This window comes from Myodes glareolus, chromosome 17 (assembly GCF_982192425.1).
Source record: "Myodes glareolus chromosome 17, mMyoGla1.1, whole genome shotgun sequence".
Taxonomy (NCBI): Eukaryota; Metazoa; Chordata; class Mammalia; order Rodentia; family Cricetidae; genus Myodes; species Myodes glareolus.
This window is the reverse complement of record NC_142042.1, coordinates 64,453,094-64,464,146: the sequence shown is the minus strand read 5'-3', so window position 1 is coordinate 64,464,146 and position 11,053 is coordinate 64,453,094. Positions and strand designations below refer to the sequence as shown.

The window sequence follows — 11,053 nt, the reverse complement described above, 5'->3', positions numbered from 1 at the left end:
GTTTGGTCTTCTGAAGTCTTCATAAAACAGGGATCTCTGACATCCAGTGTTGGGTCCACTGTGAGGAACTCCTGAGCACTTACTTCAGGTGCCTTGGAAGGCTAAACACCCTGCATTTCTTTTCTAGTTGTCCATCTAACACATAGCAGGGCTTTCCTGAAGATGTTGGCTGTAGAAAGTATTGATAATCTGTTCTATCTTGTGTCTTCATGGGGGTTAGGGACTTTACTTTCAAAGTGAAAAAAACTTTCATGGATCGAGGATAGCACATGTAATCCGTGCACTTTTCTGAATGTATGCTATATCTCAATGTAAAATTTGAGAACATCCTAGAGGTTTTAACGAAGGAGGAGGAAGAGACCTTAAAGTAGAATATAGGAACCCATATATGGTCCTTCCCCATTTTTGATGTCAGGACTCAAGAAGCAGGAGCTGGAGGACCGCCAGCTTAAGTTCAAGGCCAACTTGGTCTATATACATGGTCTAAGCATGCCAGGGCTGCATATGGAAAACTTGTTTTGACAAAAAGGCCAATAGCTAGAACCTAGTTAGATAACTCAACTGGGTGGACAATGGAATATTAGAAGTAACAGGATACAATTAGATGCACTGCCCTAAGTAACATTTAACATTTGCTATATTCAGCAGTACATCCACAGAATTTAAAGGGAAAATGGATGGGTCTGGAAAGTATAATACTAACTGAGGTGAGTCAAATTCAGAAACAGCCGTATATTCTCATCTATGGATCCTAGCCTATAATGTGTGGATGGATGGATACAGAAGTGGACAGATTGGTAGACAGTAATGTAAGTATGGGCAAAGCATAAACACCAGAAAAGAGAGAGTGTCAGAGACACGCCCCAGTGGTTAAAAGCACTTGCTGTTCTTGTAGAGGACCCAGGCTTGGTTCCCAGCACCCATGTAATAGCAGTTCACAACTGTCTGTAACTCCAGTTCCAGAGATACTTTTTAATGCAGCAAGTCATGCAGGAAAAAAAATACCCTTACCTAGTATAAGAAAAGGAAAAGAGGTATTTGAAAGATGACTCGATATTTAAGAGTGTTTACTGCTCTTGCAGAGGACCTGGGTTCTTGTACCCACACGGCAGCTCACAGCTGCCTGTAATTCCAGTTCCAGGAGACCCAATTCCCTTTCGGCTTCTGTGGGCACTACACACACATGTGCTTAAACTCACCCAGGCACACATACATGCATTTAAATTTAAAAAAAAATTAAGAAAAAGGAAACTATTGAAAATATTGCTGATGCTATCTACATAGCTGTTAAACCACTAATACAGAAAAGCGTCACATTGCAGAGTAAGCAGCGCTCTATCCCTGGTTGCAGGTATCACTTGATGGAACACGAAGACACAAGGTCCCGGACCAGTCTATTCCTGACTCTGAGGGGACTCAAGCTTAGAGGGGCTGTATGGAGAGATGCCATATGATTTAAGGAGCTATGGGTCATTAAGCTTTCAAAGACAACAGGACACTGAAGATACCTAAAAAACTTCCTAATTAGTTTTTCCAGCTTGGGCCCGGTGGAATGGCTCCCACAAAGAAGGGTAGTGAGAAGAAGGGCCGTTCTGCCATCAACGAGGCAGTGACCCAAGAATACACTGTAAACATTCCCAAGCGCATCCATGGTGTGGGCTTCAAGAAGCATGCTCCTAGGGCACTCTAAGAAATCTGGAAATTTGCCAGGAAGGAGATGGGTACTCCAGATGTGCGGATTGAACCAGGCTCAATAAAGCCATCTGGGCCAAAGGAATAAGGAATGTTCCATACCATATCCGAGTACGTTTGTCCAGAAAACGTAATGAGGATGAGGACTCACCACACAAACCCTACACATTGGTAATTTACATGCCTGTTACCACATTCAAAAATCTAAAGACAGTCAATGTGGATGAGAACTAACCTACTGAATCTCAAATACAGTTGGAGAACTGTCAAAAAGAAAACCTTCCTAATTATATCCCATTATTTCTCTCTCTCTCTCTCTCTCTCTCTCTCTCTCTCTCTCTCTCTCTTTTTGCCATTTATTTATGCATTCACCAAATATATTGTTTCCTATATGCCAGGCCTGTGTGGTTCTTATGAATAGAAGTTACTCTTGTATGTGCTTGTCAGTGTGTGTGCACAGGTGAACAAGTTCACTTGTGGAGAGCTTTGGAAGCCAGAATTCAGCCTCAGATGTCCCTTGGGGTGCTATCAACCTTGGTTCTTGATATTGTTTGTGTGTTTCTGTTTCTTGGGCTCGCTGGTTCGTTGTTGCTGTTTTTGGAAAGGGTCTCTCACTTACTGACCTGGGACTCACTGGGTAGAGTAAGCTGGCTGACCTCTCCATTACTGGATTACCATGCAGCATTCATGCCAGCATGCCACACAGTTTTTATGTGGGGTCTGGGGATTGGACTCCTCTTGCATAAGAAGTATTTTACCAACTGAGCTATCTCTGGGATCCACCACCATTTTAGAGACGTTGGACATAAAAATCATCCCAAATCATCCATAGGATGCTTGTCACACAAAGTTCTCCTTCCTCTTGGAGATCTTTCTCTTTTTTATCGATTTTATTGAGCTATACATTTTTTCTGCTCCCCTCCCTGCCTCTCCCCTACCCTTTAACCCTCCCCCAAGGTCCCCATGATCCCAATTTACTAAGGAGATCTTGTCTTTTTCTACTTCCCATGTAGATTAGAACCATGTATGTTTCTCTTAGGGTCTTCACTGTTGTCTAGGTTCTCTGGAATTGTGATTTGTAGGTTGGTTTTCTTTGCTTTATGTCTAAAAACCACTTATGAGTAAGTATATATGATGATTGTCTGTCTGTGTCTGGGTTCCCTCACTCAAAATGATGTTTTCTAGCTCCATCCATTTTCCTGCGAAATTCAAGATGTCGTTATTTTTTTCTGCTGTGCAGTACTCCATTGTGTAAATGTACCACATTTTCCTTATTCATTCTTCAGTCAAGAGACATTTATATTGTTTCCAGGTTCTGGCTATGACAAACAATGCTTCTATGAACGTAGTTGAGCACATGTCCTTGTGAGCATTCTTTGGATATATTCCCAAAAGTGGTATTACTGTGTCTTGAGGAAGGTTGTTCTAATTTTCTGAGAAATCTCCAAACTTATATCCAAAGGGGCTGTGCCAGCTTGCACTCCCAACAGCAAATGCAGGAGTGTTCCCTTTACCCCACAACCTTGGAGATCTTTCTTGCTGTCAGGGCTGACCTGAACACTGTCTACACACTTCAACAAAGTCCTTGCTTCAGGCCTATATCCCATATCCTAAAGAAGAAACGCCTAATAAATGAAAAAAAATCTTAATACACAAAGCCTGCCAGTATCAAACTTTCACGGTAGCAGTACCATCCTATGACGCTCCCGAGATCTGATTCTAACAGCTCTCCAGCATCTGGAAGAGAAACTCAAAGATTGCGTAACAACAATAACCAAATCCACGCCCCCTTGAGGAGCTGTGACCCAACGCCTGCAGATTAATCAGAAGAAAGGAAAGGAGCAGACCACAGACTCAGAGTCTACAGACCCACTCCCTAACTACAATGAAACTATTCCCAGCATTCTAGAATGTGTGTGTATCCCAGACCGGGAGCTCACCAGCTTAACCTACTTGTGCTGTCCTTTAAGAGCTTTCATCGAGTAGCTGAAAACCAAGGGCCAGAGGAGGAGCACGAGGGTCTGTACTGGGAAACATGAACACCGAGCAAAGAAGTCAACAAGAGCCATTGTGCTTGCATTCGGAGCTTTATTCATGCCACAGTTTGGGGGTTAAGCTAACTCTGGCAGGATGCCTTGATAAAGGGGTCAAGTAAGGAGGACCAAGGGAGCTGATGGAGGCTGAGGATGGGTGGGTTCAGAAGACATAGCAGGGGGTGAATTTTGGAAGCAAAGCTGACCCTTTGTACTTAACAGCAGCAATCATCCCCACTGTCACAGCATGCAGGACCTCGGGACCTCATGGGAATAATTCCCAAACAGCAGCACCCAGAGCCACAGCCGCAACCTCCGCAGCCTCCAGAACCACAGCCTCCAGAGCCGCAGCCTCCAGAGCCGCAGCCTCCACAGCCTCCAGAGCTACAGCACCCGGAACCTTCACAGCAGCTGGAAGATCCGGTGTTCCATCCTTGGGGCCGCTGGACCCAGCGTCTCAGAGGACTCACCCCAAAGGTCCGGGGAGCCAAACAGCAGTAACTCATGGAGCAGGGAGCAGAGCATGGGTCAGAGGCACCGCCCTGAGAACCTGAGCCACCTGAAGAAGCCTGAGCGTAGTAGGCCTGGCTAGGCGCTGGATACTGGACATAATACGTCTGAGTCTGGCAGGGAGCTGGGCATTTGACACAGGTCGTCTGGCATGGGGCTGGGCACTTCACATAGGTTGTCTGGCATGGGGCTGGGCACTTCACATAAGTAGTCTGGCATGGAGCTGGGCATTTCACGTATGTCTGACAGGGAGTTGGGCACTTCACGTAGGTTTTGGTCTGGCATGGAACTTGATATTTCACATAAGTTTGAGTGGGAACCGGAGCTGAGTATGTCACGAAGGTTTGAGGCTGACAGAGAGCAGGTCCCGGAGCATAAACAGTTTGGACCTGGCCTAAAACTTGGCCTGAAGCCTGGCCTGAAGCCGGACCTGAAACAACGAGGCCGGAAGCCTGGCCTGAAGCCGGACCTGAAACAACGAGGCCGGAAGCCTGGCCTGAAACGGAGCCTGAAACCTGGCCTTTCCCAACGGCACCACTGCCACCTTGCCCGGCTCCAAGTCCCGAACCCTTCACACAAGATGGAAGGAACTGCGTCTGCTTCTGCTGGTCACACATTCTGCTGCAGTTTTGAAAATTCTGAAAAGAAAAGATTCATCAAAACTGCAAGAGTAGAAAGTTTTCCAGAAAATTGTTTAGGGCATCCTCCCGGGAGGGTGATCTGAAAAAGGTTTCTTTGAGAGTTAGCACCCAGAGCCTGTCTCCGTCCATCGGTAAGGTGGGTGCAGAGTCAAGGATTCCGGGCTCACTTCTTTCACCTTTAACTGGCTGTGATTTGGAACTAGTCACCATTCACCCCTGAGGCTGCCGTACACTAGGAACTAGAGGGCTTGAAACAGCCACCCCATTTCTTTCAAACTCTCCACGTTTCCCCTCTTTACTTCTGTGTCTGCGTTGTGGATCAGTCTTGCATAACTCTTCATCCAGTTTACCCTCCGTCACTACTTCTGTTCATAGTAGTATCCCTCCTTATCCCTTCTGATCCAGGAAGTCCTCAGGGAGGGCAGATATTTGTGCCTGGGCTAATTTGACTCTTAAACTGAACCTGGCAGAGCAAAACTCGGACTCAACATTTAGTATCTAGCACCCGCCATTGGAGCACTTGTATATTGGTTCACTTCAGTAGTAATGAGAACTGAGAAGAGAAGGCACAAATGCCCCTAGAGGAACCCAGTTCTCTGAAATCTCTGCCCATGTAGGACTGGCGCTCCCCTCTGCAGCCTGAGTCTCAGCTTCCCACCATTAATGGCATCCTGCTTCTTCATAGGTGTCCTCAGTGTCTAGTCCTGGCTCATTCTTTATCCCATAGCACGCCACTGCAACTCCACCTGGATTCTGTTTCTTGCCAAGTCCCTCTCTCAGGGACGAAGACTTACCTTTCCTCCTGGCACTCCAACACTAGAAGTCAAGGCTCTGGGAACTGGCACCGGCTGAGACTTTTTATAGGGTGGCAATGAAGCAATTTGATGCCATTTAAATGAAGCAGCTGAGGCACGAGGACAAGGGCTGGTGTCGCATTGGTGAGATTCCACCCCAGTATGTCTGGCTGTTCAGTCAGAGGCAGAGCATGTCTCTACTTGACACTGAGTTTTCCTAAATATGAGATAAACGGCCATCTTGTTCTTCATGAAACAAGTGTCTTCCTTTTCCTAGAAGCCATGAGTCATTCCTGGGCAATCGCACCCTATGGTCGCTCATAGGGTCGTTCAATAGAGACTCTCAACATTTTATACACGGGGACAAAAGCTAATCTATGTCCTTTCAACCTGACACTTACATTTCTTCTGGGGACTTTGGTGGTGGTTTCTTCTAGTCTATGTTACTTGGGGAAAGACTTTGCCATGGTAGGCTCTGACTCAGAATGATAGAAAGATCCCCAAGAACTTATTTATTCCATGAACCAAAGGTTATTTTAGGTAGTTTGGGAACTGGATGGGTGCTGTAAGATCTCAAACTCCAGGGTTTAGGTCTGTATTGGCTCATCTCAGCTTCTTCCATTCCCATGGCCTTCCTTCAACTTATTTTCCTGGGCCTCTCTTCCAGGAATAGATTCCAGGAACTTAGGCTGGGAGGAATTCCAGACAAATGAACATGAGTGATGATAATGATAACATCTATCATTTGGTTGAATGCTACTATGTGCCAAAAAGTTTATGAGACAGATGCACGCCACAGAGACCTGAAGTTGATAAAGGGAGTTACGAAGCATCCAAAATGAGTGAGTAATTCAAGTGCAGCCGGTCTGCTGTCTCAGGCATGATCTTTATCACTACCAGATAGTATCTTTCTTGATGGAATGATCTTTGAACTCCAGCCACATTTCCCTTTCTCAGTATAGAAGATGTAGAAAGAAAGACAGTCTTTGGCATAACTCTGTGTAGTAGGCTATAGAGGAAAATAAGAATCAGGAATCCAAATGTCTCACCGTAGTCACCATTATCAGTGGGCAACAGAGCACCATCAGTATCCAGACCCATAATCCATGACCTTCTCACTGAGCCCTGAGAGAAGTGGGTGATGTCTGCTACGGGTAGGCAACCAAGCCTGTGTCTGGAATTGATTTCAAATGCCACTTCCTCAGATCAACCTGTCAAGGCTTCCCAAGGTCACTGTGGCCTCTCAGGTGGAAGGTGGTTCCAAATTGGCTCCAGATAGATCCCCAGTTCCCAAGGATCCATTATCCAGAACCCATGAACTCTTTCCTAAAGAAAATCAAAGTGCCACTAGGTCACTGGCCCTGCCACACCCCACTCGGGTTTTACAAAGTCTTCTCCTGAACAATGTGGAGGAAACAAGGGGAAAGTGTCCAGGCTCTTCTCAGCTTCTCCCGTCCCCATGTAGGCTTGGCATACTATGTATCCTCCCTGTGACACCCACTGTCCGTCAGGGGGAAGGAGAAGTAAAGGGGGATGTTGGTCCAGGACAGTAGAGTCCTCAGCTATTTCCGACGCCTGATGTTTCATGGAATCAAGGAAAGAGAAAAGAAATGGTATCTTGGGGTGGGATGGGGGTGTCAAGCTCCTCACGTAAATAGCTTATCATCTGGTCTTTGCAATAATGGCTCAACTAGAAGAGGACATGAATAGACAGCTGTGAAAAACCACTTGACTAAACCTAAGAGAGCCACAATTTAAGACCAGGCATGAATACCTCAGAGTCTATGTCTTCTCCTCGACATGCTGCCTCTGATTGGCGTCCACCTGCTTCAGTTGTGCGGTCCTCTACATCGTATGTAGTGCCAGAATCCAGCTCCAACAGGGTTCCGGAACCTAGGGCGGAGGTGTGGAGTTGGCGGGAATGAAGACACTGACCATCAGCTGTCATTCAAGCAAGTGGCCCTGACTGGCTCAAGCCATCTTTATATCTGCAAGTTCTAAAGCAATCAAGCACAAGCAGTTTCAATCCACTTCTCTCTAATCCGCATCTAAGAATCTTGACATTTACCCGCTTACCCACTTTTAGATTCTTTTCCTCTTCCCCCTCCCTTATTGTCATTCATTAACCTTTACCCCACATGTTAGCATGAATTAACCTTTACCTAGGCATAAATTGACCTTCACCTCATTCTAAGGCTGAATTTTATATTGCAAGCCAAATGATTATATCTAACCACGCACATCCTATTTGTATTGCGCCCAGGCTGCAGCAGACATGTAGTTACACAAATGAAAGATATTCAAGCCCTATAGTTAATCTTTAGCAATATGGTGCTTTTATATTTTTGTAGTCAGTAGAGGGTATGATACCATACCTAGAATAAAAGTTTCCAGTGCAGGTCTTAGTAATTTTTAAGTGGCCTGCATATTGCTTTTATGTGAGCAGCAGTTTTACTATATGGTCCTGTTCTTTTTTAATACATTCTCAGAATGGTAATGATTGATACCTAACTCGTAACTGTTGGGTCCAAGCTTCTATTCTTCCTAGAAGTTTCTACATATACTTTTACTTCCAAGGAACAGGGATTTTAACTGAAAAACATGTCTAACCATTCACGCCCTGGCACCAGAGAGATATCTGACCTTTCATTCCCTTTAGCTTTTCCTTACATGTTCCCATAGGTTTTAATAACATTTCTCAAGAAGCCATCTCCTAAATTCCTGGAATGTAGTTGCTTCTTACAATTAAGTAAGAAAGAATCAGTAACCTTGGTGACTTCCTCCTGCTTACTCAGGGGAACTGTAGAGGCAGCCACGGTCAGCTTAGGGAAACTGGTTTCTGTGTTCTAAGAAAAAGAGGGAGGGGTCATTATCAATAAACTGTGAAGAGTGTTTAATTCCCCTGTAAAATTGTAGAAAAATTAACCAAGGCTCATCCAAGGGGCTCTTGTTTCCAGAAAACTCAGTCACAGTCATGACTGACGAAGCAAAAGCCAGGAGGACCTGAAGCACGCGTGCTCGCTGGAAACAGCACTGGGGTTCCCAGTATCATTTCCACAGGTCCTTGCCAAGTGGGTGGGAATCTCCAAAGGCTTAGCCATGAGGAGCTCCATTTGCAAGACCTCGTTTAGGAGGGCACAGCATGGCTTCCGTCAATGTATCCTGGAGTAGTACTGTTCCCAGCATTGACAATGACTTAGAAGGTCACAAGTTTCAGAACATGGCCACAACAGGACAGCTACGTTCCAGGACACAGATGAGGAGAACTGTCCTCTTGTCCTACAATTCTTTGGCACCTCTGGCTGTTCTAAGAGGTGATTGTAAGAGTCTGTTCCACACACAAAATGTATGCTCCCACAGCTTACCTGGCCACGGAGTTATTTGCACTAGTTTGAGATTCTGAGGAGTTGGTAAATATGACTGATCACCATATCTCATCTTAGGACCTGAGAAATATTAATGAAATAAATGAAGTGAATGGGTGACTGGGTGAGTATTTGTTACAATGAGAGCACAGACCAGATTAATTTCCCTCTTCCTGTGGTTAAAGTGATTCTTCTCTGCCGTTAGCCAATCTGCGTGATCTCATGCCAACTGTGAGCTCTGATTGGCTCACTTCCTGCTCTGTGGGGTGAGGTTCTCACTAATGGTTTTGACATCTTCAAGTAACCCCAACATCATTGGTGAGAGATCCTGCATCCATGTGCCATGCGGAAAGGAGGGTGGGTTGACTCCACCCACTTTGTAGGCTGGAAGGCAGAGCTGGAGGAGTCAGAGACAGGTACCAGTGTCCAGATGAGTCATGGGGAGATCCCAACAAGTTTCCAGAGCCTCCGCCCATTTATCCCTTTGGCAGTTCCAAGGATCATGGATTTTTGGGCTTACGCAATAACAGTCCAGTGAACTCACATGAGAATAAGTAGAGAAAAACATCTCTGAGATGGAGGGGGCCTAAAACAGGTCATCAGATCTGGCCTTTGGTCCTGTTCTGTGTAGAAAGTCCTAGTGGATTTTAAAAGCTCGTTGGAACCTCTTGGTTAGCATGATTCATAATTTCCCAGCTGAGTAGTTAGGTACTACTAATATAAATATTAGATTATCAGTTCGTCTCCTTAAAGCACCAGCATCTATGAATCCTCACTATCCAGACAGTGTTCTTGAGCCTGGAGCAGGTGGGCATCACGAGAAATAATGATGCTTTGTATGACTAGCATCTCAGAAAGGGACTGCCACAGCACCCCTTGGCCCTCACCCTTTCTCACTCAATATGTTACTCTGGAAACTGCAAAACCAGTGTTTCCGATACTGTCCTATAAGTCATCCATGCCAGGGCTGCTGATGAGGGCACATCCTCCGCCATCACAGCTACTTAACAAGCTCTAAGGCTACAGAAGAATGTGAGTGACATTGCCTGTCCCTGATGGTTCCCGATCTCCAAATAAGCCTAAGACTGTTTTTGCTCTATCCTTTCATAATAAGCCCACTGTGCTGGACCCTTCTATTTCCAGTAGTTAGAGTGGTCTGTTCACATGGCAAGACAATGACATCCTGAAGCACCTCTACTGTATAGGCAATACAGAGCACACTCCAGCCAGGAAAAAGGTAAACACATTTGACAAGCAAAGGAAACAAATATGTAGCTTCAGCTGGTGGCAAGGGGAGGAGCAACAATAAGCCAGGTTTATTCCAGTGGTTTTCTAGGAAAGACCAGGCAAGCCACTCAGATAGCCATCTCAGTTCTCACCATCCCGAGTGAATTCTTTTGAGCTTTCTGCCTGACTACAAGGCGTCGGCAGGTCTTCAAGCTCAGATCTAGCATAACCATTGCTTCTGTCTCTAGAGAGTTGGTATGAGTCACTCCTCCCAACACTGTGACAAAATTCCTGAACAAAGCAACATATGGAAGGAAAGGTTAATGCTACCCTTTGCGACCTAGAGGTGTGACAGCAGTATAAGGCAGCTGGTCACATGGTGTCTGCAGTGAGGAAGCAGAGAGAAATGAATGTTGGTCCTCAGTTTGCTCTTTGCCATTTTTTTTTTTAAATCTGGGACGCCGGCCTTGATGGTGCTGGCCACGTTCCATGTTCATTATCCCTTAGTAGGTTTATCCTGTAAACACCTCATAGACACACATTGTTTCCATGGTTGGTCAGGTTGATGATGAAGAATAACTCAGAGTACAAAAGTTGCAGCAGTCCTGGGCCAAGATCTCCTTACAGTTGGGGGGGGGGGCAGGGCAACACTTCCACAGGTCTCAGATCTGACCACAGATGACTATAAACACTTCCACAGATCTCAGATCTGACCAGCAGATGACTATAAACAGACCTGTTTGAAAACTGCCTGGATCACAACAGTACTTTAGTCCTCAGGGGCGAAACAC

The 11,053-nt window shown here is 45.6% G+C and overlaps 1 protein-coding gene and 1 pseudogene across 3 annotated transcripts; one reads left to right on the top strand and one right to left on the bottom strand.

Annotated features, from left to right (window-relative positions):
* Positions 1-1,537: 1,537 nt before the first annotated feature.
* On the top strand, positions 1,538-1,926 carry LOC125415057 (large ribosomal subunit protein eL31 pseudogene; annotated as a pseudogene).
* A 1,840-nt stretch (positions 1,927-3,766) lies between these two features.
* On the bottom strand, positions 3,767-5,719 carry Kplce (KPRP N-terminal and LCE C-terminal like protein). 3 transcript variants are annotated; one of them, XM_085677991.2, is made up of 3 exons: positions 5,535-5,557; positions 4,078-4,873; positions 3,767-4,047 (listed from the first exon to the last, which is right to left on the bottom strand). In XM_085677991.2, the coding sequence occupies exons 1-3, from the start codon at positions 5,544-5,546 to the stop codon at positions 3,941-3,943; spliced, it is 915 nt and encodes a 304-aa protein (XP_085534117.1). In that variant the 5' UTR covers positions 5,547-5,557; the 3' UTR covers positions 3,767-3,940. The 3 variants fall into 3 exon arrangements, with proteins under 3 accessions (XP_085534117.1, XP_085534118.1, XP_085534116.1); XM_085677992.1 differs by lacking the exon at positions 5,535-5,557 and adding an exon at positions 5,671-5,719 and having other exon boundaries at positions 3,767-4,873; XM_085677990.2 differs by having other exon boundaries at positions 3,767-4,873.
* Positions 5,720-11,053: the final 5,334 nt, after the last annotated feature.